The following is a 27833-nucleotide window of genomic DNA, read 5'->3' as shown; positions in this document are numbered from 1 at the left end:
AAATATATCTTGAACCGTACCTTATTATTCTCAACCCTCCCCTTAATCTGGCAAACGTCTGCTCTATATGTGTCTATCTTTAAAGTAATCCCCTAGTTTTAGAGTGTTTTCCTAGATTTAGACTGTTTTCTTGGTTTTCTCCGATGGGTATGCCCTCTGCAGCTCATCGTCTGTAAGCGTCAAACCTGTACACTGTTGTGAACTAGTGATTCTCACATGGAATGACGGTATATAAAACAGATAACTTTGGAAGACTCTAGTGAATAACATATATAATTACATCTCCATATTTTCTATAAAAAGTTGGTAAAACTAGTAGGTCTACATTTAAAATTAAATGATTCAGCATATTTACAGGATTTCCTTGTAGATCTGGATTACTATGATGCTTTCTCCACATGCTCACTACATTTCCCAGGAAATGTCTGTATGAATTTTCATATTGTGCAGAGGCACTACAGGACACCATTTTGTATGTATGGTAAGCGCTTAGTCATCTTTATAGTCCCTAATTAATGACCTGCAGTGCTGATGTTCTCCAACTATACTTGCCTTGCATGAACTCAGTCGCAGCAGTTCTTCCTAAGTCTGTCAAGTGCTCACATTTTCTGTAGTTTTTTTGTACTAGTCTTATTTAAACCCAAACCTATCTATCATCTATTTGTGATTATAATACAAATAAAAAAATATCTTATTACATAGACAGCAAAGCTGGAAAAATACTAGGTGCTAGTATAGATGCTTAAAACTTGGGCACCTGGTGCCTGTGCCCAAGAAAGGAGCTTTAGGTTAGAAAAGAGCCATATCTGGGTAGGTAAGGAATTACTGCTACTGTGGTAGGCAGAAGAAGAATGTGGTCTAAGCTGCCACGGGCTGCTGGGTGTAGAAAAGTGAAGCCAAATAACCCTCTCCTCCCCTTCCCTGAGAAAAAGGGTAGGGAAATAAAATAAATAAATAAATAAAAATGCAATTAAGACATTTTTTTAAATTTGGCTTCTAAAAATTTGGACTGGCACCCAAAGTTGTTGTTGTTGTTTGTTTTTTTTTTAATTTTCTATCCCTGTAGTACATAATACACTGTCACCCTGGTATTCTCAGTTTTGTATTCTTTTATATATACATCGGTGAGTCTTCTCTATTCTCATTTCTGGAAGAGAATCAATAAAACCTGTAGTACTTAATCGTTAAATCTTTAGTGACTTTCATTCTTGCTAGACAGAACAATCTGAACTCTTTCAAATCTTAGGTTCTCTTGCACTACCACAAACATCTTTCTTGTCCGTACTGTGACTTTTCTTATGTCTGTGGCAATTGTTTCTTTCCCTCTATAGTAAAGAGGGCCCTTTGACTTTCAAAAAACCAATAATTGAGGGTACCTCAAAGTACAAATCACAACCAGTCTCAGGTATTTTGTTACCGATGTTATAAAAAGGCATGCTCTGGATGCTTTTTTCTCAGTTCAGTGGCTTTGGCAGATGTCTACATAAACTTCACTGAATCATCTTTTTCTTTTGGAATCCCCAAAATTTAGATTTTTTTCATTGTCCATTTGTATCTTCAAAATTCCTTTTAGTTCAGTGATTTCAACTTTATTCTGTAGCAGTGTTGCACTGCCATCCAAAATGGAAGTACTTTTCTCCTCCAATGTATCTACACTTGTGGAATAAAGAATAGTATTTTTAGATAAGCTATCTCAGTTTTAATTTTTGTCAGTTGCACCAGTATTTCAGGGATTGCAGATCTTTAATTATGGTAAAGGAAGTTTTTTGTGCTTTTAGTTCTGTTTGGACTTTGATACACTGTGACATGTAGATGCTTCCTTTTTACCTGAGTATGTCTTTTAAGAGTAAATATTTGGAAGAGCAATTTTACTTGGAAGGTTTACTGATTTTTGGCTTATTCTTCTGAGACCAGTTTTCATGTCTGATGGCAAACTATCTAGTACCTTTTGCCAAGAAAATATAAAAAGAAGAGATTTGAACATAGTGTGACCAAAGTTAAAAAAAAAAAAGAGGGGGTTTGACATAATCAATCAAGTAAAAAGCTCCAAAATTTAGACAAATACAGCAACATTCAGTCTGACAAGTTTCAAGTATAAAACAATGCTCTCAATGGTGTCCATTTGGTGAGTTTCAAAGCATAAATAAATATTCCCAACATGAACCATGTTTTGCTACATGCTGTTTCAAGAGGGAAAACACATCTATAAGTGAAAAGAGAAAAAAAATACATAAATTAGAAGCAAGGATGGAAAATCACAACAGGCTGGACAAAGTTGAAAAACTATTCCAAAAAGTCATGTGGGAAAAGAGCCAATCAACCAACAATAAAATGGTTTAATCAACAAGGGGTTCAAAGGCACATTTTCCACTCTGTTTCCTGGTTAAGTCCAGCAGGATTTAAAGTAAATATCCAATGCTTTTCAACAAATGAGGTGGAGGGGGAAATTACCCACAAAAGTGTGGTGAGCAGCATTTAATGATCAGGAAATGGAGATCTAATTCAGAATGATATGCCAACCGGCCTTTAGGCTCCATCAGTTGTGTTTCCAGGCTGATTTTTTTTTAACAAGCTCGGTGAATAGCTAACCGATTTACAGCATGGCTGTCCCCCCAGCAAGTGATGAAATCTACTCTAACATGAGCATTTTTTATTAAACTGGGATATATTATTGTCATGTGTAGCATCTGCTCTGATAGACCATGCTTACTCTAGACAGATCACATTCTGTGTTATCAGATGGCATATGTCAGTTCTTGCGCCTCACGTTTTCAGTTCACTCCTCATTTTGTTTTATCAGGGCTGTTATTTACATTATTTATTAGTATCATCAGGTATGCCCTTCTGCATTACAAGAGTTTCATCAATTTCTGGTCATTTTCGGGCATGTGAGTAATCTTTATCCCTTTTAGTATTTATGCATTCCACTTTACAGCAAAGGTTCCTATTACACTTTTTCTGACTCCCTCCCTTGAGTATAAGGAAACTGATGCCAAGTGCGTTGGTTGATGAACACAATGCGCCGCAGGGTGTGGAGCTATCTCCAGGTCCTCGGCCCGATGGCATCAACCCTGGAGGTAGTACCGTGGGCGAGGGCACACATATGGCCACTCTCAACGCTCCCTGCTGTCACGTTGAAACCCACTGTCTCAAGATTACTCGATTTGCCTCCATCTGCTGATGGAAATATGTTCTCGGCTCTAGTAGTGTCTACAGGAGGTTCATCTAAGCAAGGGTGTAAGTCTTTCTCCACCGAACTGACTAGTCCTCACGATGGATGCGAGCCTTCAAGGGTGGGGGCTCACTGTCAAAAACTGACAACCCAGGGGCGATGGACCAAAGAAGAGGTACATTGGAACATAAACTGCTTGGAAGCCCAAGTGGTCAGATTAGCATGTCTGCAGTTCATGCACAGGCTCCAGGGACAAACAGTCCACGCGATGTTGGACAACACAACGGTAGCCTGCATCAACCGCCAGGGAGGAACCAAAAGCTACCAAGTGTCTCTGGAGACAGACCCCCTTATGGAATGGGTGGAGTAAATCTACAAGGGATCGCTGCCTTCCACATCATGGGAAAAGACAACGCCAGTGCAGACTTTCTCAGCAGGGAGTGTCTGGTTCTAGGGGAATGGGTGTTGTTGACCAGAGCCGTCCAGCTCTTAGTAGATAGATGGGGCCTCCCATCCATCAACCTACTGGCCACATCTCACAATGTGAAGGTGCCTCAATTCTTCAGTCACAGAAGAGATCAGCGCTCCCAAGGGATGGACCCCTTGTCCAGACCTGGCTAGAGGAGGACTTGCTGTACGCCTTCCCTCCTGTAAGGTCATTCGGAAGATCGAATGCCACAGAAGGTTAGTCCTGGTGACCCCGGATTGGCCCAGACACCCATGGTATGCAGATATGCAGAGGCTTCTGGTGGAGAGCCCCCTATGCCTTCCCCCGCACAGAGACCTTCTCCAACAAGGCCCAATCCTTCACGAGTACCCAACTTGGTTTTGTCTTATGGTCTGGCCTTTGAGAGGGCTCGCCTGACGAAGCATGGATATTCGGCGGCTGTAATCACCACCTTGCTCCACATGCAGAAGTTCTCAACGTCCCTGGCATACATGCAGATCTGGAGAATATTTGAAGCCTGTTGCAAGGAACGAGGGGTGCCCCCTCGGAAGAACAAGATCCCCATGATTCTAGAATTTTTACAGGACGGCCTGAACCAAAGGGTAGTTCCTCAACTCCTTGAAAGTCCATGTGGTGGCTCTCTCCTGTTTCAGGGTCAAGGTGTGTTCTGGCTCAATAAAAACATACGTGTTTTCTCATCCAGACAGCTAACGTTTCTTCCCAATCAGTCCTCAAGACAAAGATCCTTTAAGTTTGAAATTATTTATTGTACAAGTAGATTCTACTTAAAATTGTATCTCAAACGTGTAGCCCCAGGCAAAGATCTTTGTAGCTGGAGATAAGTAGGAGAGGGGAGAATGAAGTTTCTGGGTTGCAGGGTGAGAGGGTTCTGAGGGGGATTTAATCTTTAGAATAAAGCGATAAAAATGTAAAAAATCCAGTCGTTTTACAGGGCTTTACAAAGTGCTGCTGGCTTTGAAGCCCACATGGGCAAGACTGAAACTCTCCTAGAGAGCTGATACAGAAAACGCCTCCACAAGCTGGGGACAGGGGGGCAAGGTCCAATAGCAGGGACCCATGTGACACAGGGAGAGCATGAAGGGCAGTCCCTTGAGCCAATAGGGCACTTAGGAAGACTCGTTAGATTGAGGGGCATTCGAGCTCTTCCGATAGCGAGAGAAAGTAAAGGAGGGGGAGGGAGTTTCTCTTAAGGGCAAAGCTCCTCTTAAAGACAGGGCTCACAGACTTTTATCATGGGTTACGAAAAGTGTTTCAATATTAAGAGTCCTCGGAAGGAAGGACTGTACTAGATACAGTTAAACTGCAATGTATATACAGATACAAACATGTACCCACTGCTGGGGACAGAACAAGGTGAGTGGAACCCGCCTGTCGACACATCCAGACTTGGCTTGTTTCCTAAAAGGGGTTAACCACCTCCAACCATACTTAAAGTGGCTGGTCCCCCTATGGGAATTTATCCTAGTAATGGACTTTTTTTTTAGCAGGGCCTTCCTTTCGGCCGCAGCGCTGTCTGTCCCTACGCCTGTTAACGCTGGACTTTATTCTTGGTGGCGATAGGCTCAGCTCGTCGCATCTCTGAACTACATATTGGCAGCCATTCCTCCGGTTTACTCCAGGAATGTTACAGCTTTGCACCATTCCTTCCTTCTTACGAAAGGTAGTCTCGGAGTTTCACCTGAACCAGTCCATTTCCTTACAGTCCCTTGATAGATGCAAGGACACAGAAGACTACTGCCTCCTATGCCATTTAAACGTCAGTAGGCTTTTAGTACGGTATCTGGAACGTTCAGAACCCATGTGCAAGATGGACTGCTTGTTTGTTCTTCACGATGAAAGGAAACAAGGCGAAGCAGCTTCGCGAGCTACCATAGCTTGCTGGATCAAGGAAGTGATCACAGGAGCTTATGTAGAGGCAGGGAAGCCTTTTACCCCTTCAGGTTAAAGCTTATTCCACTAGGGCGGTATCCTGGGTGGAAGCTAAGCTACTGTCTCCTGTTAACATCTGTCGAGCAGCGGCATGGTCTTCCTTTCACACCTTCTCCTGGTTCTATCGCCTGGGCGTCCAGGCCCAAGAGGACGCAGCCTTTGTGAGGACAGTGCTAACCGGACCGTGGGCAGCCTCCCACCCCGTTCGGGAGTAGCTTTCGTACATCCCATTGGTCCTGAGTCCATCTGGCTACAGGCTAGGAAATGGAGAAATTACTTACCTAATAATTTTGTTTTCCTTAGTGTAGACAGATGGACTCAGCAATCCTGCCCACGGCTGCCCATGAACGGTACCAAGGAATCGCCCATGAGGGTGAATATCAATTCCAAGAGGTTACGGGTAAGCAGTCACCCTATCCCTAGATCAGGGCTTCTATAATAATGCTGGGATTCAGTGTTTGTTTGGTTGAGTAAAGTTACGGTCACCAGTTTTCTAATCAAGTTAAGCTGTATCCAAATTTTATTCAAGTTTTTCAATAGTATGTCCACAATGGCTTTTGACGAGAATACTGAATGGCTGAGGTCACTGCAGGTGTATATCTAGGGTGATGTCAGCTTTGAAACCTGACTCCGTCTCCATCTGCTAGCAGGGGAGCACATAACCCATTGGTCCTTAGTTCCATCTGTCTACACTAAGGAAAATGAAATTATAAGGTAAGTAATTTCTCCATTGTTACCTGGTGACTAGGGTCCTGGAAATTCTTCACCCCTGAGATGGGTCACGGATTGTATTTTTTATAGTGTTAAGTTCTTAATTGTGGTTGGAAAAACAGAAGAAAAAAACCTTTAACAAGGAGTCAACACATACCTGAAAAATGTATATTTTTCTTGGAAGAAGTCATTTAGTTGTCATACAACACACTATCTTACATTATTGCTTCATTTAATCCATAGCATTTCATTTGACCTGGTTTAAACAGCTGCAGTGTTGAGTTTCTTTACAGCAGCCATACCGATTCATTTTGATAAATCGATACATTTGGTATAAATGTAGATTTTAAAAGTCTTAATTTGAGATGTATATATGTTTAGATTAGTACAGTTTAAAAACATTGGTTGACAGTGAATTAAATTAGCTCCAAAACTGAAGTGAGACACTGATTGATTTTAACTAAAAATGTACTCTTATTTAATTCTCTGAAGGCCAGCAGTTCACGGAGTCACACAAATGGGTCATGTCCATCTTGCAACAAGCATGAACATGAATCTTCCAGAGCTTTCTGAAAAGGCAAAAGCATTTTACTGCATTTGAGAAGTAGATTCCTATACTATTGGGACCCCCAAGGCTTTGTTCAGTTTTGTCTGATTATCAGATGCATTTTTCTTTCTGCAAAGCTGAATAAATGTTTTCTTCAGACTGTAACGACAACACATTGTATAAAATCAGTTACCAAAGTCCAGTAACTATTATAAAACTCACTGCATTGTATTTCATAAGCAACACCACCTAAAACCTTGATCTAGAAACCAATGAACAATGTAAAATATAAAATTTTTACAATTACCAGGGTCAATTGGTCAGATTTAATCCCTCCATTGTCTTCCTTCCAAGCATGCTGGGGGATGGCAGTGATTGAGAAGTATTTGATTCCTGCTTCATGTATGTTCCTGTCTGCTGGATTTGCTTCCCCCTTTCCACTCCAGGTTCTGGGCAAGCTATTCAAATCCTCCTTAGATCTTGCATGTTAATCACTTTTCTTTGTAACGTCAAATTTGTGGTTTGCCACCGTTTACAGAATAATCTCATCGCTTCACGTTAGCAAAGAATCTGGCTTTATCCCATTATTTCAGCAAGCAGATTATCTGCACAGCTATGGAGACCAGTTCTGTGTTCTTGGGATGAGATCTTTCTGGTTGCCTTGTATTTGACCACATGCACACACATTATAACTCACTCTTTGCCTAAAACTCTTACATGTTAGGTTTTTTGGCATTCTTTTGAGCAGTTCCACAGTTTTTACTTTTAAAGTAGCCTTGTAAGCAGATGCTCAACTCAGTGTTTTCATCTCTTTGGACCATTTTTGTGAAAAGTAAAATTTCTTCATTTGATTCTTTCCTCACCATGTCCAAGAAGCAAGCTTAAAATTCAGAAGTTCAAATAAATAAGAACTTAGACTTGCCATACTGGGTCAGACCAAAGGTCCATCAAGCCCAGTAGCATGTTTCCAATAATGGCTAAGCCAGGTAACATGTACCCAGCAGGATCCCAAGGGGTAGATAGATTCCAGGCTGCTTATCTCAAGAATAAGTAGTGGATTTTTGCAACTCTACCTTAATGGTTAATGATCTTTCCCTCTAGGATCTTGTCCATACCTTTTTTAAATGCAGCTACACTAATAACTTTCACCTCATCTTATGGCAACAAATTCCAGAGCTTAATTATGCATTGAGTAAAAAACATTTTTTCTTAGTTTTAAATGTACTGCCTAATAACTTCATTATGTGTCCCCTGGTCTTTGTACTTTTCGAAAGAGTAAATAACTGATTCACGTTTACTCATTCCATTCCACTAATTTTATAGATCCAGCATGGATTATCATGAGGTTTGAAACAAATGTGTGGTATAAGGTCATACTGCTTGCCTTGATTACCAGAGAATAAAAGCATTTTGGGCTTGGAAGATCATGCTGCTTACACTTCCTTACCAGAGAATAAAAGTCAAGCTGGTTGAAACTGCTGCCAAAGAGGCCATCAATCTCTTTGGCTCCTCTGTCAAGGAACAGGCCCAGGAGTTGAGAAAAACCTCTTCTCCTATTTTGAGACCAGATCTCTGTGCACTAGAACTAGGAGCTAGGGCAAGGTGGTGCCGAGTGGAGGCTTCAAAGCACTGACGTCTCTTCAGCACATGGCTCTGAAAGCAAAGAGATAAAAAGATGTTCTGTATCTAATACAGTTGCATCTGAAAGTGAATTCTGTCTAGGCAGCGATTATGCTGTGCCAGTTTCTAGAGGTCCAGTCTGAAGTCTTCAATACTGGCATCAGGAGATTCATGAAGGACATTTACGTCCCTACAAAGCAGACACCTTGTTTGTTTTTTGCATGATTTGAGAGTAGTTGGAAAGGGGAATCCGTAAAATGTTCATTTAGCTTGTCAACACATACAGGTCTTGACATTGGACATCTAAACTCCTTTTGGTGCTGGCATAGGTCCAGTGCCCTGAACCTGTCTCTCTGCCATCTGTATCAAGCCAGTTGAATGGAGACATCACTGTCTCTGCTTACAGTTTCGTAGTCAAATCTGCCCTGAATAAATCTAAGAAAATCGAAACCTCTAGCCTTTGATACCCCTTAGATATGACTCGTGTTTTGAACCTTTTTGGGAAGACTTACCATTCCTGCATTGCATATTCCAAATTTACATGATGAAGAGGCACAGGGATTTAGCTTCTTCCTCAAAAGAAAAACTCAGTTCTGGCATCTGTTTGAAGATAAGTGAGGAGTATGAGATACATCTGGCCCACATGACTTAAGTTTTTGAAATGGCCTGGTTGTTGATGCTTCAGGATCTGATAGTTGTGGGCCTCAGAGCTTTGAGAGGTTTGCTAATATGCTTTGTAGTAGTGGAAATATCTTTGGAGATAGTCAAGGAAGGTATGGAGCTCGAGAATACAATTCTACATGTCTGATCCTATGCACTGCCATCTCCAAACCACCCTTAGCATTTTAGAGATTCCATAGTGATCTGCTCAAGAAGCAGTTTGTCCTCTCAGAAGAAATGTTCTCAGGTTCTGCAAGCCTCAGGTAGCAGGGCTTGAGGCCTAGCAACTAAACCAGAGATGGGGTTTTGAATGAATCCAGCGCATGCCAGAATCCCGATTTTTCTGGGAAACGTTATGTTGGGGGTGAGCTTGAGGTTTTTTTTTAAATTCTTTATCAATTTTTAACTTTACAAAAACTAAATTTTGCAAATACAGAAAACAGAATGAAGACATGACCTTATTTAAAACAATTCCAAAAAAGCAAAATTTGATAATTCCATCCTTTCTTAAAGCATAACTCAATATAATATAGCTTATAGCTTTAACTTTAGATCTGGAATTAAAGAGAGTAAATTATTATTTATTTATTTTATTTATTTAAATTCTTTTGATATACCGATGCTCAAGACTAGGGTCTTGTGGGAGAGCTGAGAGCAAAAGAATAGGAATAACATAACAAAGTTATAAACAGCCTGATCAGAGCTTAAGTTACAGTGAATATAAATTGTAATAGCGACATATAAATAATTTGGTGAAAGTATGTAACCGAACCGATGACAGAATCGAGAGTCTGTTTTAATGTTGCCTTTGCTTAAGGAAAGGCTTGTTTGAAGAGCCAAGTTTTTAAGTTCTTCCTGAATGTAAGCAGGCATTGTTCCTGACTTAGTTCTGTGGGAAGCGTGTTCCAAAGAGAAGGACCGGCGATGGAGGGGTGCGACGTGGACTTGGTGGGGGGATTTGAAGGGTACCTTTATAGGCTTCTCTGGTGGGTCTCATGGAGGAGTGGAGGAGGAGTGGGATTTTTAGCTGGAGTGAAGACTGATTGTGGATGGTCTTGTGGATGATGGTTAGGGACTTATAAAGTATTATTAATTATTAAGTAATTTTTATCAATACTAAGAAAAGGCGAGCACATAACTATTACTTTTTTTTTTACATATTTATGGGAGAAGATGTAATGGGAGTTTTTGATTGCAGAAAAATTTTTAACTGCTCGACCGTGAAGAATACATTGACTTCAGCCCCCCTCTTTACCATACATTTACAGGGAAATTTTAAAAGTATATCCCAACGAAATAGTCTGTAGGCGCAGGGTTAAGAACTCCCCACGCCTCTCCTGGGTGATAGACAAGTCAGGAAAAATTTTTACATTTTCATTGAAGAAAGACACTGAAAACTTCCTAAAATAATTTTTCATTATTAACTGAACGTCAGAAAGAGATATCAAAGAAACCAATAAAGTAGCTCTATCTAATACTCTATTGTCGAATTTTCTAACAGTTCAGTCAAATTATCCTGAAGGTTAATTCTATTAACTGTTGAAATAACTTTAGGCAAAAAATGACATTTATTTATTGCAGGTAAATGTTCTTCTTCAAAGCCCAGGACCTCTAACATAAATCTTTTCAAGGAAACGCCAATACCTGAGGAAAATTGAGGATCCTTATCTTTAATGTCTAGAAACATTCTCTAAAGTTTCCACTCTTCTAGCAAGAAATTGTTTGTCTTTTACAACCACAGCTTTAAATTTTAAATTCTCTTGTTCCTTCTCCTCCAGAGTCACAATTTTTCTAGAAACTTGATCATTTCTTTTGACATTCAGATGAATTATGAGTGCTTTGAGAAGCCAAAGTCTCCACTTTCTCGCTAGATTGTTCACTGTAGATGCAACCTCCACCATGCGGTCCCATAATGCAGCCATGGTAACAATCTCAGGGCGTTCCGGGATTTTTAGGGGCTTAAATATTGGGGTAGTCTCTTGTGGTATTTGCAGGCTTATACCAACTGGACGTACCCTGACTGCCCCTTCTCCCAGTCCGAATCCTGTAGTTCCCGCACTGTTCCTTATCTCACCCTAGGCAACCACAATAGCTGGTAATGCCTGAAAGGCTGCGGTCAGCATTGTAGTCTCTGCAGACAACCCGGAAGGGATTCCTTCGTTCAGCACATCGGGTTGAAACATTAGCCCTGTACCTTGCGTCGGAGCTGCTCTTTGATCTGGGCTCAGCATAGTCTCCTCCGGTACAGGAATTTCTCTCTCCATTCCTTGTACCAAGGGTTCCTAGACTCCTAGGGTTTCAATAGTTGAAGAAGTAAGGAACCGAGTGATTTCTTGCTGCATAACCGATAGCAGTGGGCTATTGGTTATGCAGCAAGATAAACCCTGATTTTCCCCTTCCTTTTGGGTGGCATTTCGAGAGTAAAAAAATTATTCGTGGCAGCAGCAGGATACCGCTCCGTTCCTATTCATAGCGTGCCGCCATCTTGGATCTTATCCGAGCTTGAGGTATTTTATGAACTGTTGGCCCTCTGAATTGTGAAGGAAGGTTACAAATTTACACCTATTGGAAATTCCTCCAAATCGCTTATCCAAAAGAGTTCTGACATTTGCTCAATAGCAAGACCTGCTCAGGTTTGTAGACTCCTCCCTCTTACAGGCCAGCGTAGTTGATCCTCTCCCTTTGCAGGAGAGAAGACAGTGATTTTACGCCAGGTACTTTCTGGTCTCTAAAGAGACAAGTGAATTCTGTTGCATTCTAGACTTAAGGGCCTTGACAAATCCCTGAAAAGGAAAAGTTCAAAATGTTTACCATGGGCTCCATAATTTCTTTTCTAAACAAGAAACTGACTATTTTCTGCATCTGAGGCATACACCTACAAAGAAGTATGTCGTTTTTGTTGTCGGGATTTGATCTAGCCTCCAATATTAGAAACCATTGCTGGTTCTTCATTATTTTTGTCATGCTTTTCTGCCATAAGTTCAAAGCATGTGCCGTTAGTTCATCAGCGAGTTAATTTACAATTTATGAGGCTATTGTAATAAGTTGTGCTAACAGCACAAGTTTTGCTCCTGTTTGTTGCACATTTTTCTGCTGTAAAAGTTGTGTGCTAAAACATGAATAAAAACCAGTCCTAAAATTAACGTGTGTATGCGGATCCCATGTAAAAGAAGGCATTTGCTATTCCCTGGAAATTCAGGAAAGTGTGATAAAGGGCCGATAGCTTTCTTAACACTGGAAATTTTAACTCCTGGGTCAGAGTAGAAGTAAAACTTAACTTGCATTTCTGGTGGCCTTGTTAAACTATTTCTGTGCCTACTGTGGTAGTATCTAGGTGCTTCTACCACACTGTACACAGCAATAAAATAACTGGCCAACAGAAATATGAGTTTACTGAACCTTGGACCCAGAATTTTAATTTCCAGTGAAAGCCCTGAACAGTGAACTGAACAGTGCACCAGTTCTTTGTATCCTTAGCTTTTGTTTACTGTTTAACTGTAGATGCTTGCTTAGGTTGCTTACACTTTGTTCAACTATCTTAGGTATCCACCCAGAAAGCTTATGCTTTGATTTTACTTGCCATTCCTTACCAAAATATTACAAGTGAGATTTGTGCTGTGCATCCCTACCTTTGGGTACATTCTTGTATCCAAGGCCATTATGGCGAGGAATGGCAAGTAAAGTGAAAGCATAAGCTCTCTGGGGCACCTACCTACAGCTTCTCGGGGCGGCACTTAAGCTGTTCAGTACGCCAAAGTCAGAATGCACAGTGTCAAAGTGCGAACTGTTCAATGGAATGTTACCTTCCCTAGAGACCTTACATTTTGTTCAGCTGTAGTGGTATGCCCAAGAGAACTTATGCTGGAAATTTAACTCCTTGGTCTTGAGGTGGAGTAAACTCATATTTCTGGTGGCTGGTGTTATTCTGTTGTGCCCTGTTACCACATAGGCACAGTGATTACCACTGGAAATGTAAATTGACTTACTCCACTTTAGATCTAGGTGTTAAATTTCTAGCATTCTGCCAGCTGAAGCAGTTTCAATTGCTCCAGTCATACACATGCACATAACCTGCTCCCTGCATCCAGACATGGGAGGGAGAGGGCTACAAAGTAGACAGTGTATGGGTGGGGGGAGAGAGAGCATGCACTCACATCCCACACCCCTCTCCCCTGATGCACTGTGATATTGCATGAAAGGCCATTGTGCCACACTGTCAGTGCGTATTATTCAGTTCTAGGTACCTGCCCCATTGTGGCAAGTAAAACTGAAGTGTAAGCTCTCTGAGGACAGAACCCACAGCAGAACAATATGCTGTGGCACAGTAGCTTTGCATATAAGATTGCATCTTGACTTGGGCATATGGTTGCATTCATGACCATTTGAGCAAGGTATGCCAAGTGAAATGAAAGGGTTGGAGCAGGCATCTATGCCATACAGTTTGCACTCCTGTGTAGCCTAGTCAGGATGTATAGTGCCAAAAAGTATACTGTTAAGCTGAACATGTCTTCCCCAGGGAACTTGCCCTTTGATTTCACTTGGCATGCCTTGCCCAAATGGTCTTGCATGCGAGATTGTGCTCAAGTTGTGATGCACTGTGGCTGCACTGTGGCAGTCTTGCATACAAGGCCATTTTGGTCACACTCCTAATGTTAAGCACATATCTCCCTATGCTTGTTTTAAAGCACTTTTTTGCATTAGTGCATATTTTTCCAATTAACTCATGTTTTATTGCTTTTTTTCACTTAATACATTTTTATTTTTTACTCCTGCTTGATTTGTATAATAACTTAATGCATCCTGTGGTACTGATGGTATCTACTGTGAGTGTTAACCAAAACCTGCACTAAAATTTAACTCCTGTTTTAGTGCAGGTGTTATTACATTGACCCCTATAGCAGATGAGTATAACAGTACCTGAATGCAATCCATTTTGAAGTGCCTGAAAGACGGAATATAAAATCAAAATATTTAAAACTTTAAATTGAATTATGAGAGGATATAAAAAGCAATACTTAACGTATATTGGCGGGGGTGGAAGGGAAAGAACCAAAAAGTTACTTAAAAGGGATAAGAGCCACAGATAAGTATGAAAAATAAGTGTGAAAGCTTACTGGGCAGACTGGATGGACCGTTGGTCGTCTTCTGCCGTCATTTCTATGTTTCTATGTTTACTAAGGTAGAACATAAAGTATGAATTATAGCGGGCTAAGATTTTACTGTAAAGTAGAAAAGATTTGGTAGGTATGCAGTTCATACAATCTTTTTGGGAATAAGAGTGCTTTAGGAATATGGTCAGGAGCTTGTGGGTCAGGCTATGAACCATAAGCTGCTACAAATAACTGGCTCAGTTGGAACCAGGATTGAGTGCTGGCTCTTTGTCACAACTACCTGAGGATATTTTTGCTCTTATTTTATATCTATCCCCAACTTGCTTTTAGTTCATTGTAGCAGGGGTCCTTGGCCAGGAGCCATGCACCAGGGCTCCTTCTGGAATATGGGGAGCAGAAGTCTTGAGCTTGGAATGAAACCTAGGTTCCTCCACACAGCAATGTGCAGTGCTGCGACTGGGCCAACTCTGCTTTCTCTATTTTAACTGTAATACATTTCCCCAAACCTCTTAGTAGTTTTGTGTCTTAACTATTTGAAAGCTTCACATAGCAAGGATTTTGGGATTTTTGTAGGTCTAGTAGCACTATAGAAAGAAGTAGTAATGTGTTCTTGAGGCTGGTTTGTCTGTAATGAGTATATTAGTGTATGAAAGCAGTAAAATGTCTTGTCTCATCTGCCTACTTTTAGGTAAGGGAGAGAGAGACTGACTAGAGGACAACTTGAGTTTTCCAGCTCTAGTTTTTTCCCTTGATGTTTTAATTTAAGTTTTCTATGCCTAATATAAGTTAAGTATATATTTTGTCTAAAAAGCATGTTGGATGATATTTTTATTTAAAATTTTATCTCCACAGAAATTAGCAGAGTACGGAAAGACATGTATAATGACACATTAAATGGCAGTACAGAGAAGAGAAGTGCAGAATTACCAGATGGTGTGGGACCTATTGTACAGTTACAAGAGAAACTTTATGTGCCTGTAAAAGAATATCCAGATGTAAGTATGCTATTTTATTTGATATAAAATACACCTTTCTTTTTGTGGTGTCTTATTTCCAGGTTTCAGGTTGTGATGTAAGCATAATATTGTAAACAAAAAAATAAATGCATTTCTTTATTTTGTTTTAAAGATTTGTAAGGGTAGCAGCATTTTCTTTCTGTTCTTTTATTCCAAAGAAATATTTTGTGAAATATGTAATGAGACCCCTTAGTTTAGAATTATGTTTACTTGGTCTGGCTTACAATGCATTGAAAAAATTATTTTTGAATGTCTTGGTTGATCAAACTGTTTCAATGGTATTGAAAAAAAAAATATATATATAGAGAGAGGGACATTTATTTTTTACTCTGGTTAAATCAGCATTATATAAACTTTTTAAACATCTATCTTTATATTTTACAGGAGGCTTGATAGAAATTTCAGAAAGTATTTCATTTCTTTTGTAAGACTTTAATAATTTTTTGAAATGGACTAATTAGATGTATGGTGTTGAGTTTATTCCTAGTAATGGTTAATCTTTGAATAGGAGAACACAGGCCTGTTTGAAAAGCCACAGTGAGTCTGTCTGGCAGAGGGGGACATCTGAGTTTAAAAGGAGTGGGAATATGTTTCTGCGCTTGATGTCTGGCTGCAGCTGTTGAAGTCCTTGATTGTAGGACTTGATGTGAATGCTGGCGATTGGTGCACTGGGTTCTGCAGGCTTAAACTCCTGGGCCTAAAGTAATAGGTAGTGGATCGCTGAGTTCTCCTGGATTGTTTTCTTGAGGGGAAAAAACGTTTTGGTGGTAGCTGGGAGCTTTGTATCCAGTGCCAAGATGTTCTCTTTCTCCAGCTGCAGAGATGAGGGACAACTAGCACTTGATTTGTGTAGAGAACTAGGGCCCACCCCCACCCAATCTTTGTGGAACAAACTTATTCTTTAGAGCTGAATCGATTATTCCTGGTCTGTGAAGGTATGGTTTTGGAACAAGGATTTTATTTAACAAATGCAAAACCACAAAGCCAAGTGACAACCTCACAAGCTGAATAACCCCCCACCCCACCAAGAAAATGTTGGCAGTTCCTGTCAGTGAGATCTTGCAAGAAAGACAGATGAGAATGGGAGAACCCCCTTCTCTGTGTTACCAGTGATTAAGAAGGGCAATATATTATGTTCAAAAGACTCCCAAATTTGAGAAACAGGTTCTGCCTCATTCAGCTGCAGTCAGATCTGCTTTCAAAAAGGCCAAGGTCTAGAACCAACTTCTCAGTGTCCCTGGAGAAGGATTCTTGTACGCTTGACATTATTGGGCAGAATGTTTGTTTATCAGGATGCTATGCTCAATGCCCACATAATATGCTATCAATTCATGGGTCAGTTCATGTGAAACATACTGAAAGAAGTAAAGGGTATGGCAGACATATCCCTCAGACATATGACATGCTAGAGTCACTAGAGGACAAGGGAATGGAGTGTGGAAAACACATTGTTTGTACCCACGATGATTTTGAAACCGCATAGAGTTTCTCTACAGTAGGTATTGGTGCCTGCAGATTTCCATGACTTTGAGCATCAGACCAGACAAAATGTGCAGGAATAACTGACGTAGCATGCAATGGAGAGAATCTCTTTGGAAGTAAGTTCAAGGAAGTAGTGACTCAAAAGACCCCACTAGACTACACTTTTAAACACCCTCCACATCTAGGAAGCATTCAAGTGGGGCATCAAGAAGATACTTCTATTCTCCGAGGAGGTGGTATCCTCTGCTTCCTCGTCCCTGTCAACAGAAGGAACCTTGCGCTCAACCCAGACAGGAGGAGGTCCAAAAGTCATAGAATCCCAGCCAAAATCCAAGACATGGTTTTGTTTGCATCCAGTAGTGTTCCCAAGATCCAAAGGACATTTTTGTTGGAGGAAGGCTAAGGATTTATGTATCATCCTTTGTTTCATGTTTTTCCAGCAAATGTTAAAAGCATGTCACAGACATGTTGTGGTACAATTTGATTTTGCAGTAGTTTGATAATGGTAGCTATTTAGTCAAGTTGATGTGAAAGCAGAACTCTATATATGGATCAGCAAATAACTAATTACAATTACAGGTATAGGGGGGCTGCCAATTAATGGGTTGGCATTTATACATGTGCACGAGTAAAGGGACTGGCAGGGTTGAGTCAACTGCTGAGACCAGATTTCGGTAGAGGGAGTGCCATTATCGCAGGATTTGGGGTTGGGGGAGAAGCCTTCTATAAAAAAGATGAGATGTCACGGGCAGGCAGAGATTTGGTGGTTCTAAAGGGTAACTGGTGAAGTGGAGTAGTTAGCAGGGATTGTAGTTATTTGCTCTGATGGTGCAGGCCAAAAGCTGATTGGAATAGCTATGCTTTTTAATTGCTTTCTGAAGGTTAGCGGGTCTGGGCTTGTCTGAAATTTTGGTGATGGTGCATACCACAAGGTTGATGCAGTACGTTAGAAAGGTTTGAGTCATTTTACTTGAGTAGAGAGTGCCAGATGGGTTTGTGACAATGAATAAGAAGGCAGTTAACTAGGGGTGCTATAGTTGCTAAACTAGATGCATGTTATCTGGAAGAGCCTTGTAGGCTAGAGTTAAGATTTTAAATTTCAAATGGCAGTGTGAAGAGAGCCAGTGGAAGGCTTTTGTTATACTTCTATACTCTTATTTGCTTCTACTCATATATTTACAATCTGTATGTGTAGGTTTTAATATCTCATTTAGGCTCTGAAGTAGGTTTTTGGGACACATTTGGATAGCTCTGGGGATGGGAGAAGAGGGTAATGGATGGGGTAAGGCTGTTATGGGGGAAAGATGTAATGTTCTTACTGTTAACTGATTGTAATTACTGTTTTTCAATACATACTGAATAAAGATAGTTACAAAAAAAATGCTAAATGCTAAGACTAAAACAACCCACAAAACACCAAGTACTGTGAGTTGGATATTCCCCTTCAACCTAAATTGTGGCACCTAGGTTTTCTAGTAGACTCAAATCTCATAGCTGAAGCTTAAGTCAGAGCACTAACTCAAGCAGCTTTTTTCAAGCTACAACAAACTATGACATCTCCAGCTTCTGCTCAATGACTCAGCCTATGCAGAAGTCATCTAGGTTTCTGTAAATCTCCCATCTGGGCTACTGCAATTCGCTATACATCAGACTGCCCATCACACTGATCCAGGGACTGCTGCTTGTACAAAATACTGCAACAAGATTGCTGAGAAACAAAAGCAAATTTGATAAGATCAAACCTATATCATATGCCATATTATAACACTGTGATTGTGCCATTTTTCCGCTAATACTTCTAATATCTGGTATTTAGTAACTAATAGATATATCATGGACATGGCAAAATGTTTCCTTTAATAAACTTGTATTAATGTTTTAAATGCTTCAGATGATGGCATAGACTCCGAATTTAGGAAAGATGAAATGTAATGTATTTGTAAATAAAGAAAATGGTCTAAATTACACAAGTACATCTTTTGTTTACATTCTGTAATGTCTATAATTCCTTCTTCTCTGATGTAGGAAAATTAGATATAGTCTGGAATCCTTGCATATGCAACTCCTGGTACCTATTATGCGTGTTCCCTGGAGGAAAATGTTTCCCCACTAATGGAATGAAGCCTGAAAATGATGAGAATAGTTGCATTTTCTTTCGTATAAACCTCCAAGCCCTGTGTATTGAGGAAAATAAAATAGAAGAATCACCTCTTTCTGATATGTAATCCATCTTCTGGTGCAAAAAGTCTCAAATTAAGTGGGGCCATCATTTGTCTAGATATCTGTACATATAGCGCTGCACTCCACTTTCATACACCTCAACGGATTTTGCGATCGAAGAATAAAGGTTTATTAACAATACCATCCCTCAGGCTAGCTCATTTAAATCGTGTTAGAGCGCTGTCATTGGCAGGACCCAAACTATGGAACGATCTACCATCTGATCTAAGGCTTGACAGTAATTTTCAATCATTCAAGAAGAACTTAAAGACCTGGTTATTCAGGCAGGCATTTGGTGAGCAAACATGAAACCCTAAGGTCCTATATGTCATCAGGCCTTTTCGCCATTTATTTGTTTCTCTTAATTGATGTATTGTTTTTTATGATATTTTTTTATCGTATTTATTTTCTCAAGTTTTGTTTTTATTGTATTTAACATTGTATAATATATTTTTTTTAATTTTGTGAACCAGTGTGATCTACCAGGAATATTGGTATATACAAATAAACAAATATATATGTTTAAAAACCAGTCACCCATGGACTGCAATATACCTGCGATATTTTAGTATTTAAAATTTTGGAAGTTTTAATCCTCCTCCTTTCAGAAGTATCAACTTAGCCAGAGATGTTTTCGTTTTTTTGCCATTCTAGACAAACCAGGAATAAGTCCTGTTAAGAATATTAACATGATGTGCTTGAAGGACAACAGGGAGTATTTGCAAGGCATCTAAGAGTTTAGGTAACCCCATTTTTATTAATACTTCTGTGCCCCTGTAAGGAGAGTGAGAGTTTTGACCAACCAGACATTTTAGTTTGGAAAGTCTCCAGAATGGGCTTAATGTTCACAGAATATCACCGAGATGTTTCATGATGTATCTGAATCCCCAAATATTTAAGAGAATGGACCCTCCACTTAAGAGGAAAGCGAGACCAACTAGATTGTAGTTCACCTAGCTCATACAAAGCATATTGATTTATCCAGGTTAAGTTTTAGCCCTGAGAAGGAGCCAAACACTTCAAAAAGGTTTAACACTACAGGCAGGAAGTTCGGGCGTTTGATAGCACCAAGATGTCATCTGAAAACAGAATTTTTAAACAAGTGGATCCTTTTCCAATGCCAGTAATTGAGAATGATTAGTCAAGTAAAACACCAAAGGTTCCAGTGTTAACGCAAATAAAAGGGGAGGACGGGGACACAGCAGTCTTCTCTAGTCCCCCTTGCTAGTTACATTTCTCTGATAGGCCATTTACTAGGCTTTGCGCTGTGGGGTTAGAGTATAAAGTGCATATATTTTGATATATACCGTCATTCAGACCCACTGCTTTCAGAGTATACTTTAAAAAAGACCAAGTGACCCTTTCAAAGGCCTTTTCAGTGTCAAGCCCTACTAATATGGGGTCCATTACTTCAAGTATGACAGGGTTCCAAAGCCTAGTAATTTCCTCACATTGATTCTTGTTTTCTGGACATGCAGGAATTACATGCTTTTTTGCTAATCTCTGCTACATCAACTTTTATATCTTGTGGTGAGCTTGCTCTGTTTTATATGTAAGCAGGCTTTTTGAATCACAACAGCCTGGAGTTAATTTGCTGGCGTGTACTGTTGCAAAATTTGAATTTTCCTTTTGGTCTCCTACATATGTGCAGGATTGCTAATGATATTTCATTTCTCTTGAGTGAAATGCTGTTGTGGGTGCCTGTTTTTTTTCTGTGCCTATGGTCTGCTTAGTAATAGGTCTGGAAGTGCTTTTTTTTTTTCTTTGTTTCCCTAATACTTGTCACTTTGTTCAGTGCTGTTATCTGAGAGGCTTGCCGGGCATATCCCCCTTGTCATTGGACTTCCCTTTCTGGCTGTAGAGCTTTCTCTTCTCCTTTTGGACATTTGGGGACTTGATATATGAAGTATTTCTGATCTTTTCCATTTGTGGATTTTTTTGTTCTTGCCATTGGAGTCAAAGTTCTCGTATGCAGCCACACTAGCTAAATACAGCAGATCCTGTGAGCCCTGCTGAGATGCCTAATTCCAAATCAGTATTTGATACTAAACAGGGCCCTGATATCATGGTGGCTGAATCTGTGATCTCAGAATTTTAAAAATAAATACATCGGTCTCCTGAGAACTGATAATGCTTTCTCTAATCTTAAGAAAAAGATTATGGATCTGAAAAAGAGGGCGACTCTGAATGAAGTGCATATCAGGGAGCAGACTGATTCGGTGGATTTTATAAAAGAATTAAGATGTTGAGAAAGCTATAGAGAAACCCAAGGAGCATCAGGATGATTTGGAGAATCGTCAACAAAGAAATATCAGAGTGCTGGGGTTGCCAGAAGGGAATGCTCAAAGGCTGCCTAGCTCCTAAATTAATTCTTTTTATAGAGTTTGTGTTCCAAGCATAGCTGACTGCTCTGTAAGGTTCAATAAAATGCACAGAATTGGAACGCAGTAAGAGGAAGGCCGAAAATTTCTTAAATCATAGCTTGCTTGCATTATTTTGAGGACAAACAAGCTCTTTTCAACATGGTGCGCTTTCATGCGGATAAGATGTATATAGGGATGAAGATTAAAATCTTTCAAGATCTTTCCCAGTATTCCCTGGAATGACGCAAGTTTTTGTCTTTACTACGGGACAAATAAATAAAGTACCATTGGGGCTTCCCTTTTCTCTTCAGTTCTCACACCTTGGTAAAGAATATCACATTTTAGGTCTGGTTGAATGTAGGGAATCAATGGATTGGCTTGATGGCAGAGTGAAACTCAGCAAATGATCTTCATATCCTGGGCACTGGAGTGGTCTGACGTTTCACCAGGATGCCAACATAATTACAGGAAGAAATTGTCTATCTTCCTGGATCATGAAGAGAGAGAAATGGAGCAAATTGCTACTGATTCTCTTCCTGTACCTGCACTGGTCTCACTTTTTTCCTGTTGATAGCAGGCTGATTTAGCCATGCTGTATGGGAGCGTGTCGCGATCCTGGTAGGTGGAGCTTCCCTCAGTGAGTCAGAGTTTTTGAACTCTGTGCATCTGCGCGGTGTGTTCCCACGCAAATCAGCCATCTCCTCCTCAGTCTATTTTTTTCCGTGAGGCGAATGCACGCGGGCTTTTCTCCTCTCAGTGAAGTAAATTTTTTTAGTCTGATTTTTTTCGATCTTTTTCCCTGCATAATGGCACCGAAACGGTCGGGTTTTAAATATTGCCAATGCGGGAAGATTATGTCCCTCACGGATGGACATAATTGTTATCTGTGCCTCAGGCCCAATCACGACCAGGGATCCTGTCGTGATTGTGGCAGAATGTTACCTCGAGCGTGCTGACATCGCGCGGAGCGGATCGAGAGCCTAAAAACATCAGGTGCTTATGCCTCGACGCCATCGGCGCATTCTTCATCTGGCCGGGTGAAGACATTGACATCGCATCAGAAACAGGCCTCCTCCCTGGGATCTCAGGAGAAGCCATGACATTCATCTGTAGCTGGGCCCAGGAACACTTTACCTATGGAGCCCAAGAAATCGCATCAGGGGTCGAGGATCGCCCACTCCCTGCTTTCATTAAGGCCCCAGCTGCGTCGTCAGAGGCACAGGGATCTGTCCCAGGCGTTTCGTGGCCTAGAGTGCCGTCCACATCGAAGGGCACGACTGCTTATCGTCTACGACGCACGCACCATCCTCGACACAATTGAAGCGCCTGGAGATGCACATGACTCCCACAAAGCACCTGGCGCCATCCATGATGCTTTCGAAGCAGCCTGCTCCGCTCACGACGCCTTCAATGCATGATGCACAGTACACGACGCCATCGAAGCATTCGGAGCAGCCTACGAAGCTATCGAAGCAAGTTCCACCATTCACGGTGCCATTGCATACTGCGCACTCTCCGGTGCCATCGACGCATGAGGACCCTTTACAGCATGTACCTTTTAAGAAACATAAAATGAAGGCAGACTCGGGGTCCAGACACAAACACTGAAGGTCTAAAGGAAAACCAACTTAATCCTCTGTACATTCGGGCCGCTCGTCTCATTCCAGAGCAAACCTGACAGATGTGGATGTGGAAAGTTTCTCTGACCCTCTGTCTCCTTCATCCAAGGCGACCTACAGTAGTGCAGGCTCTATATCTTCTGACATGTCTTTGGCATCCAAACGTAGAAACCATTCACCAGCCTTGCATCCACCTTCTCCTAAAAGACTAAAACATCCATCAGGTCTTCATTCTCAGGACATTCCACATCCCCGCCCGTCTTCCCAAAAAGGTCAAATTAGAACACCCAAGGGGCGCACTAGCATCAAAAGCTATGTCTACAATTTCTCAGGTGTTATCTACTTTTTCTATATTTAGAATCCATGGACGTTCCACAATCTCCACCTAAGGATTCTCCACCACCAGCTTCTCCTAGAGAAAAGATTCTTGAACCCCCAAAAGGAGTGGATATTCCAGAGTTTCCGGGCCCAGATCATCCCTATAGCCCTGAATCACCAATTACATCTGCTTCGTTTCCCTCTTCCTCCATGGGCAATGCCGTCCGACCCACCAGACACCTTACCAGAACCCTATTCTCCGCTGGAGGATCTCTCATACTCTAAATTTATTGAGAAAAATGGGAACACTCCTAAATGTGGAGATGGGGAAAGTAGCTGACCTACGCTCAGAGACACTCTGTATCCTTAACATTTTTGACATGCCACATGAACCCACTGTGCTACCACCTCCTGCAGTTCTTCAGGGAGTTCTAGAAAAGATGTGGGAAGCTCCCTTTTCCACTCCTTCCACATCTAGAAAAATGGACTTAAAATTCTGAATGCGAAATTCAGCAATCTATAACTGAGCTCAGCTTCCACACTAAATTTTTGTTGAATCTGCAATGTCCAAGGCAAAGCATCCAAAATTGCAGGCCAACGCTCCGCCAGGTAAAGACAACAGATATCTGGATGTTTGGCCGGAAGTCTTACCATGCTGTCGTCAAAGTTAAGTACTCACCAATTTTATGACGCTGTACTTATTTGAGTCTCTGCAAAAGTTACGACCCCTCTGTATAGCAGATGACTATTCTTTACCGCAACCCTTCACAGATTTAGAGGAAGGCCTGCGTCATTTGCTACGTTCCATATATGAGAACTTTGAGGCATCTGCCAGGACATCGTCAGCTGCAATTGCAGCTCGCCGCATAGCTTGGTTGCGAGCTAACGCTATACGGGACAATGTCCATGAAAAGCTGGCAGATCTCCCCTGCAAACCTCAAAATCTGTTTGGAGACCAATTTGCAGAGACTGTTTCAAAGTTAAAGGAACAGAACTTAGCAGTACTCTAACTTCACCAGCTGACTTCCATTCTTCGTCAAAAAGATATAACCCCTCGTATTGTCGTAAAACGTACCCAAGGGGGTCAATTTCGCGCTTATCCTTCATATAGGCCACAACCATTCACTCTAGCTAGATCTTCTTCTCAGTCTTCGCTACCACGTCAGCGTTCTCGGCAGCAGCGTACTGCTAAACAACCTACAGCGCCCCCACAAAAACTGCCTCTGGCTTTTTGAGAGAGGCAACGCCATCCTCACCGCTACCAGTTGGGGGACGCCTACAATTCTTCCACGAGCATTGGGAATCCATCACTTCAGATCATTGGGTACTACAAATTATAAAGGAAGGTTTACAATTGAATTTCATAACCAATCTTCTTCTGCTGCGTATACTACCTCTGCATGGTTTCCGTCATGAGATACCCTCATTGGAAATAGAGGTCTCAGAACTCCTTCTAAACGAATCCCTTCAGTTTCTTCCATCTCATCAAAAGGATCAGGGATTCTACTCCCAATACTTCCTCATTCCCAAGAAATCAAGGCCTTCGATCCATTCTAGATCTTCGGGACCTGAACAAACACATTCAGAAGGAGAAATTCAAAATGACCTCTCTGAAAAACATTCTTCTTCTTCTACAAATGAACGATTGGATGTGTTCCATCGATCTGAAGGATGCTTACTCGCACATTCCCATGCACCCGTCCTCCTAGCGTTTCCTATGTTTCCGGGTCCAGAATACACATTACCAACACAAGGTCCTTCCGTTCGGCCTTTCCTTGGCACCCAGGGTGTTCACGAAATGCCTAGCGGTGGTGGTGGCTCATCTCAGGCAACAATCAATGTATTTATTTATTTATTTATTTATTTTATTTTTAACTTTTATATACCGACATTCTTGCATTAAATGCAAATCATGCTGGTTTACAGTGAAACAGAAAAAGCAGGAAAAAATTCCTTAGTCGAATACAATGAAACAGCTTAGTTAACAAAGGAAACAAATATAAATTTTTACATATACACAAAGGTTTGCACGAAGGGGTGCACAAAGGGGAGAGCCCCTTCGGCGCGTGACGCCTGGTGTTGAGGCTGTCTTAACTGTCCGATGTTTTTCCTTACCTGGACGACTGGCTTCTAGTAGCCCCAGACCCACTTACGCTAAAGACCCATACAACCACCACATTGCAATGTCTCCAGAATTTGGGATTCATAATCAATTACGAAACATCTCATCTCCAACCCATACAACTACTGCAGTTTATTGGAGCAGTGATACACACTGTACACAGCAGAACTTATCTACCTCAAGACAAGAGCTCTCACCCTCTCCAGTCTAGCACAACGCATACACATGCAAACATGCTCCTCTGCACGACGTGTTCTTCAATTACTCTGCCACATGGCGGCTTCGATCCATGTAGTCCCGCACATGAGACTCCATATGCGACACTCCAGTGGGGCCTCAAACGTCAATGGTGCCAGTACAAAAAGTCTTTAACAAAAATGGTCCACATTACTGCAGCAATGAAATTGGACATTCAGTGGTGGCTCTCCCATTCCAATCTCTCCATGGGTTCCCCATTCAGGACGCCTCCTTATCAGCTGATTTTCATCACGGATGCCTCCCGAAGGGGCTGGGGAGCACACTTGACCACTCTAAAGGCTCAGGGGTTGTGGTCCCCCAGGGAATCGACACTTCACATAAATCTCCTGGAACTTCGAGCAGTATGGAACTCACTTCAAACCTTCTCAACTCAAGTAGTAGGGAGGAGACTCATGATCTATACGGACAATTAAGTCGCCATGTTCTACATAAACAAAGAAGGCGGGTCAGGTTCATGGACTCTTTGCCAGGAAGCCCTCCGGATACTTCATTGGGCGGAGTCCATGCAGATGTCCCTTCAAGCAACCTACTTGCCGAGATTAGACAACACCACAGCAGACCGCCTCAGCAGGACTTTCCATCCACACAAATGGATACTCAATCAAGAAGTGGCAGCATCTCTCTTTCGGGAATGGGACTATCCCACTCTCGACTTATTTGTGACGGAGGGCAATCGACCAGTTCCCCGCTTTTGTTCAATTTATCCCAGCACACTTCGTTATGCGCCAGATGCGTTTCTCATACCATGGACGGAAGGTCTTCTTTACGCTTACACTCCAATTCTGCAAATTTCCAGGACAATTTAAAAATGTATACAAGACGTATCGGACATGATTTTAGTAGCTCCAGCGTGACCAAGGCATCCGTGGTATCATATCTACTCCAGCTATCCATAGCCCGCCCAATTCCTCTGGAATCCCACCCAAACCTTCTGATGCAAGAAGGAGGGAATCTACTCCACCCAATATACCACTCACTTAACCTAATGGTGTTGAGATTGAGAAGCAAATATTAAGTCACCTTGCACTTACGTCTCCAGTTGACGATGTCCTTATAGCTTCCAGAAAAGCTTCGACCAGACGTAATTACAAAGGCAAATGGTATCGTTCTTCCTAATGGTGCACTCACCGTAAACTTGATCCTTTCTCCACAAAAGTGGCAAAGTTGCTTCAATATCTATACCACCTTTACCACTCCCCCCCCCCCCCCCCCCCCACGAAGTTTGATAACATGACTCCTAGTTTTACTGTTTGCTTTCCTCCAGAAAAGAAACAAGGAACATGTATCATTAAAACAATTCTGGTATCTGAATGACTGTATCATCTCCCCTGCACCTCCTCTCTTCCACGGTAAACATTCAGATCCTTCAGCCTCTCATAATAGTTCCAGTACAGACCCCACACCATTTTGGTCACCATTGTCGGGACTTCCTCTCTTCTGTCTCTTAACATTTTTCAGATTCAGCTCCAGAACTGTGAACACATTACTCCCAAGTGAGGCCTCACCAAGGACCTGTACAAGGGCTTTATCACTTTTTTTTCCTCCTTACTGATTATTCTTCTGGCTTTAGGTATCGCCTTGTTACATTACTTTACTGCCTTGGGCACTATCATCCCAAGGTCCCTGTCTGTGCACATTGGTCTTTCACCCCCCCCCCCCCCCCAAATCACATGCAGTGCTTTAGGATTATTGCACCCCAGATGCATATCTGCACTTCTTGGCATTGAATCCCAGCTGCCAAGTCTTCAACCACTCTTTTTAAGCTTTAAATCACTTTTCATTCTCTCCTTAAAGATGGCAGATGTCCTGGAGAGGATGGTTTGCTGACTCCCTTGCACTTAGGCTGTCTGCTTTATGTAATGGTGTCCTATCTGGAGAATCTCTTCCTTGTTCATCTGTTGGCCTCTCTATCGGTTAAAAGTCGGGGAAAGAGATGGTTTAGTGTAGTTCGTAAGGCTGATTTCTCTCATTATAGTTTTGCTAAGATTTTGACTGTCTGTTGCAGTGCATATTGCCCTTGCTAGTGCATAGAGATCAAACTATGAAACCAGTTTTATGAAAAAGACAGGGGGCAGATAATGTTAGACATATTTTGGATTTATTGTATCGTGTGGAAAGGTGCTGCAATTGAAGCCTTATTGATTTTGTTGGATGTGGAAAAAGCATTTGACAGGGTCGAATGGGCATATTTTAAATTTTACACTTCAGATTTGGTT

General features: G+C 41.4%; 1 protein-coding gene across 7 annotated transcripts in view; it reads left to right on the top strand.

Annotated features, from left to right (window-relative positions):
* Positions 1-27833, top strand: part of QKI (QKI, KH domain containing RNA binding) — a 730493-nt gene that overhangs the window by 152804 nt on the left and 549856 nt on the right. For all 7 annotated transcript variants that reach the window (XR_003855464.1, XM_029594126.1, XM_029594130.1 and 4 more), the window contains exon 2: positions 15072-15214. Coding sequence is in view for 6 of the 7 variants with exons in the window: in XM_029594126.1 (XP_029449986.1) it covers positions 15072-15214 (143 nt within the window). In the remaining variant the exon portion in view is untranslated. The remainder of the gene's footprint in view (positions 1-15071; positions 15215-27833) is intronic.

The sequence above is a fragment of the Rhinatrema bivittatum genome, chromosome 3, assembly GCF_901001135.1.
Source record: "Rhinatrema bivittatum chromosome 3, aRhiBiv1.1, whole genome shotgun sequence".
Lineage (NCBI taxonomy): Eukaryota > Metazoa > Chordata > Amphibia > Gymnophiona > Rhinatrematidae > Rhinatrema > Rhinatrema bivittatum.
Note: the sequence above shows the minus strand (reverse complement) of the source record. Positions and strands in the feature narration are given on the sequence as shown.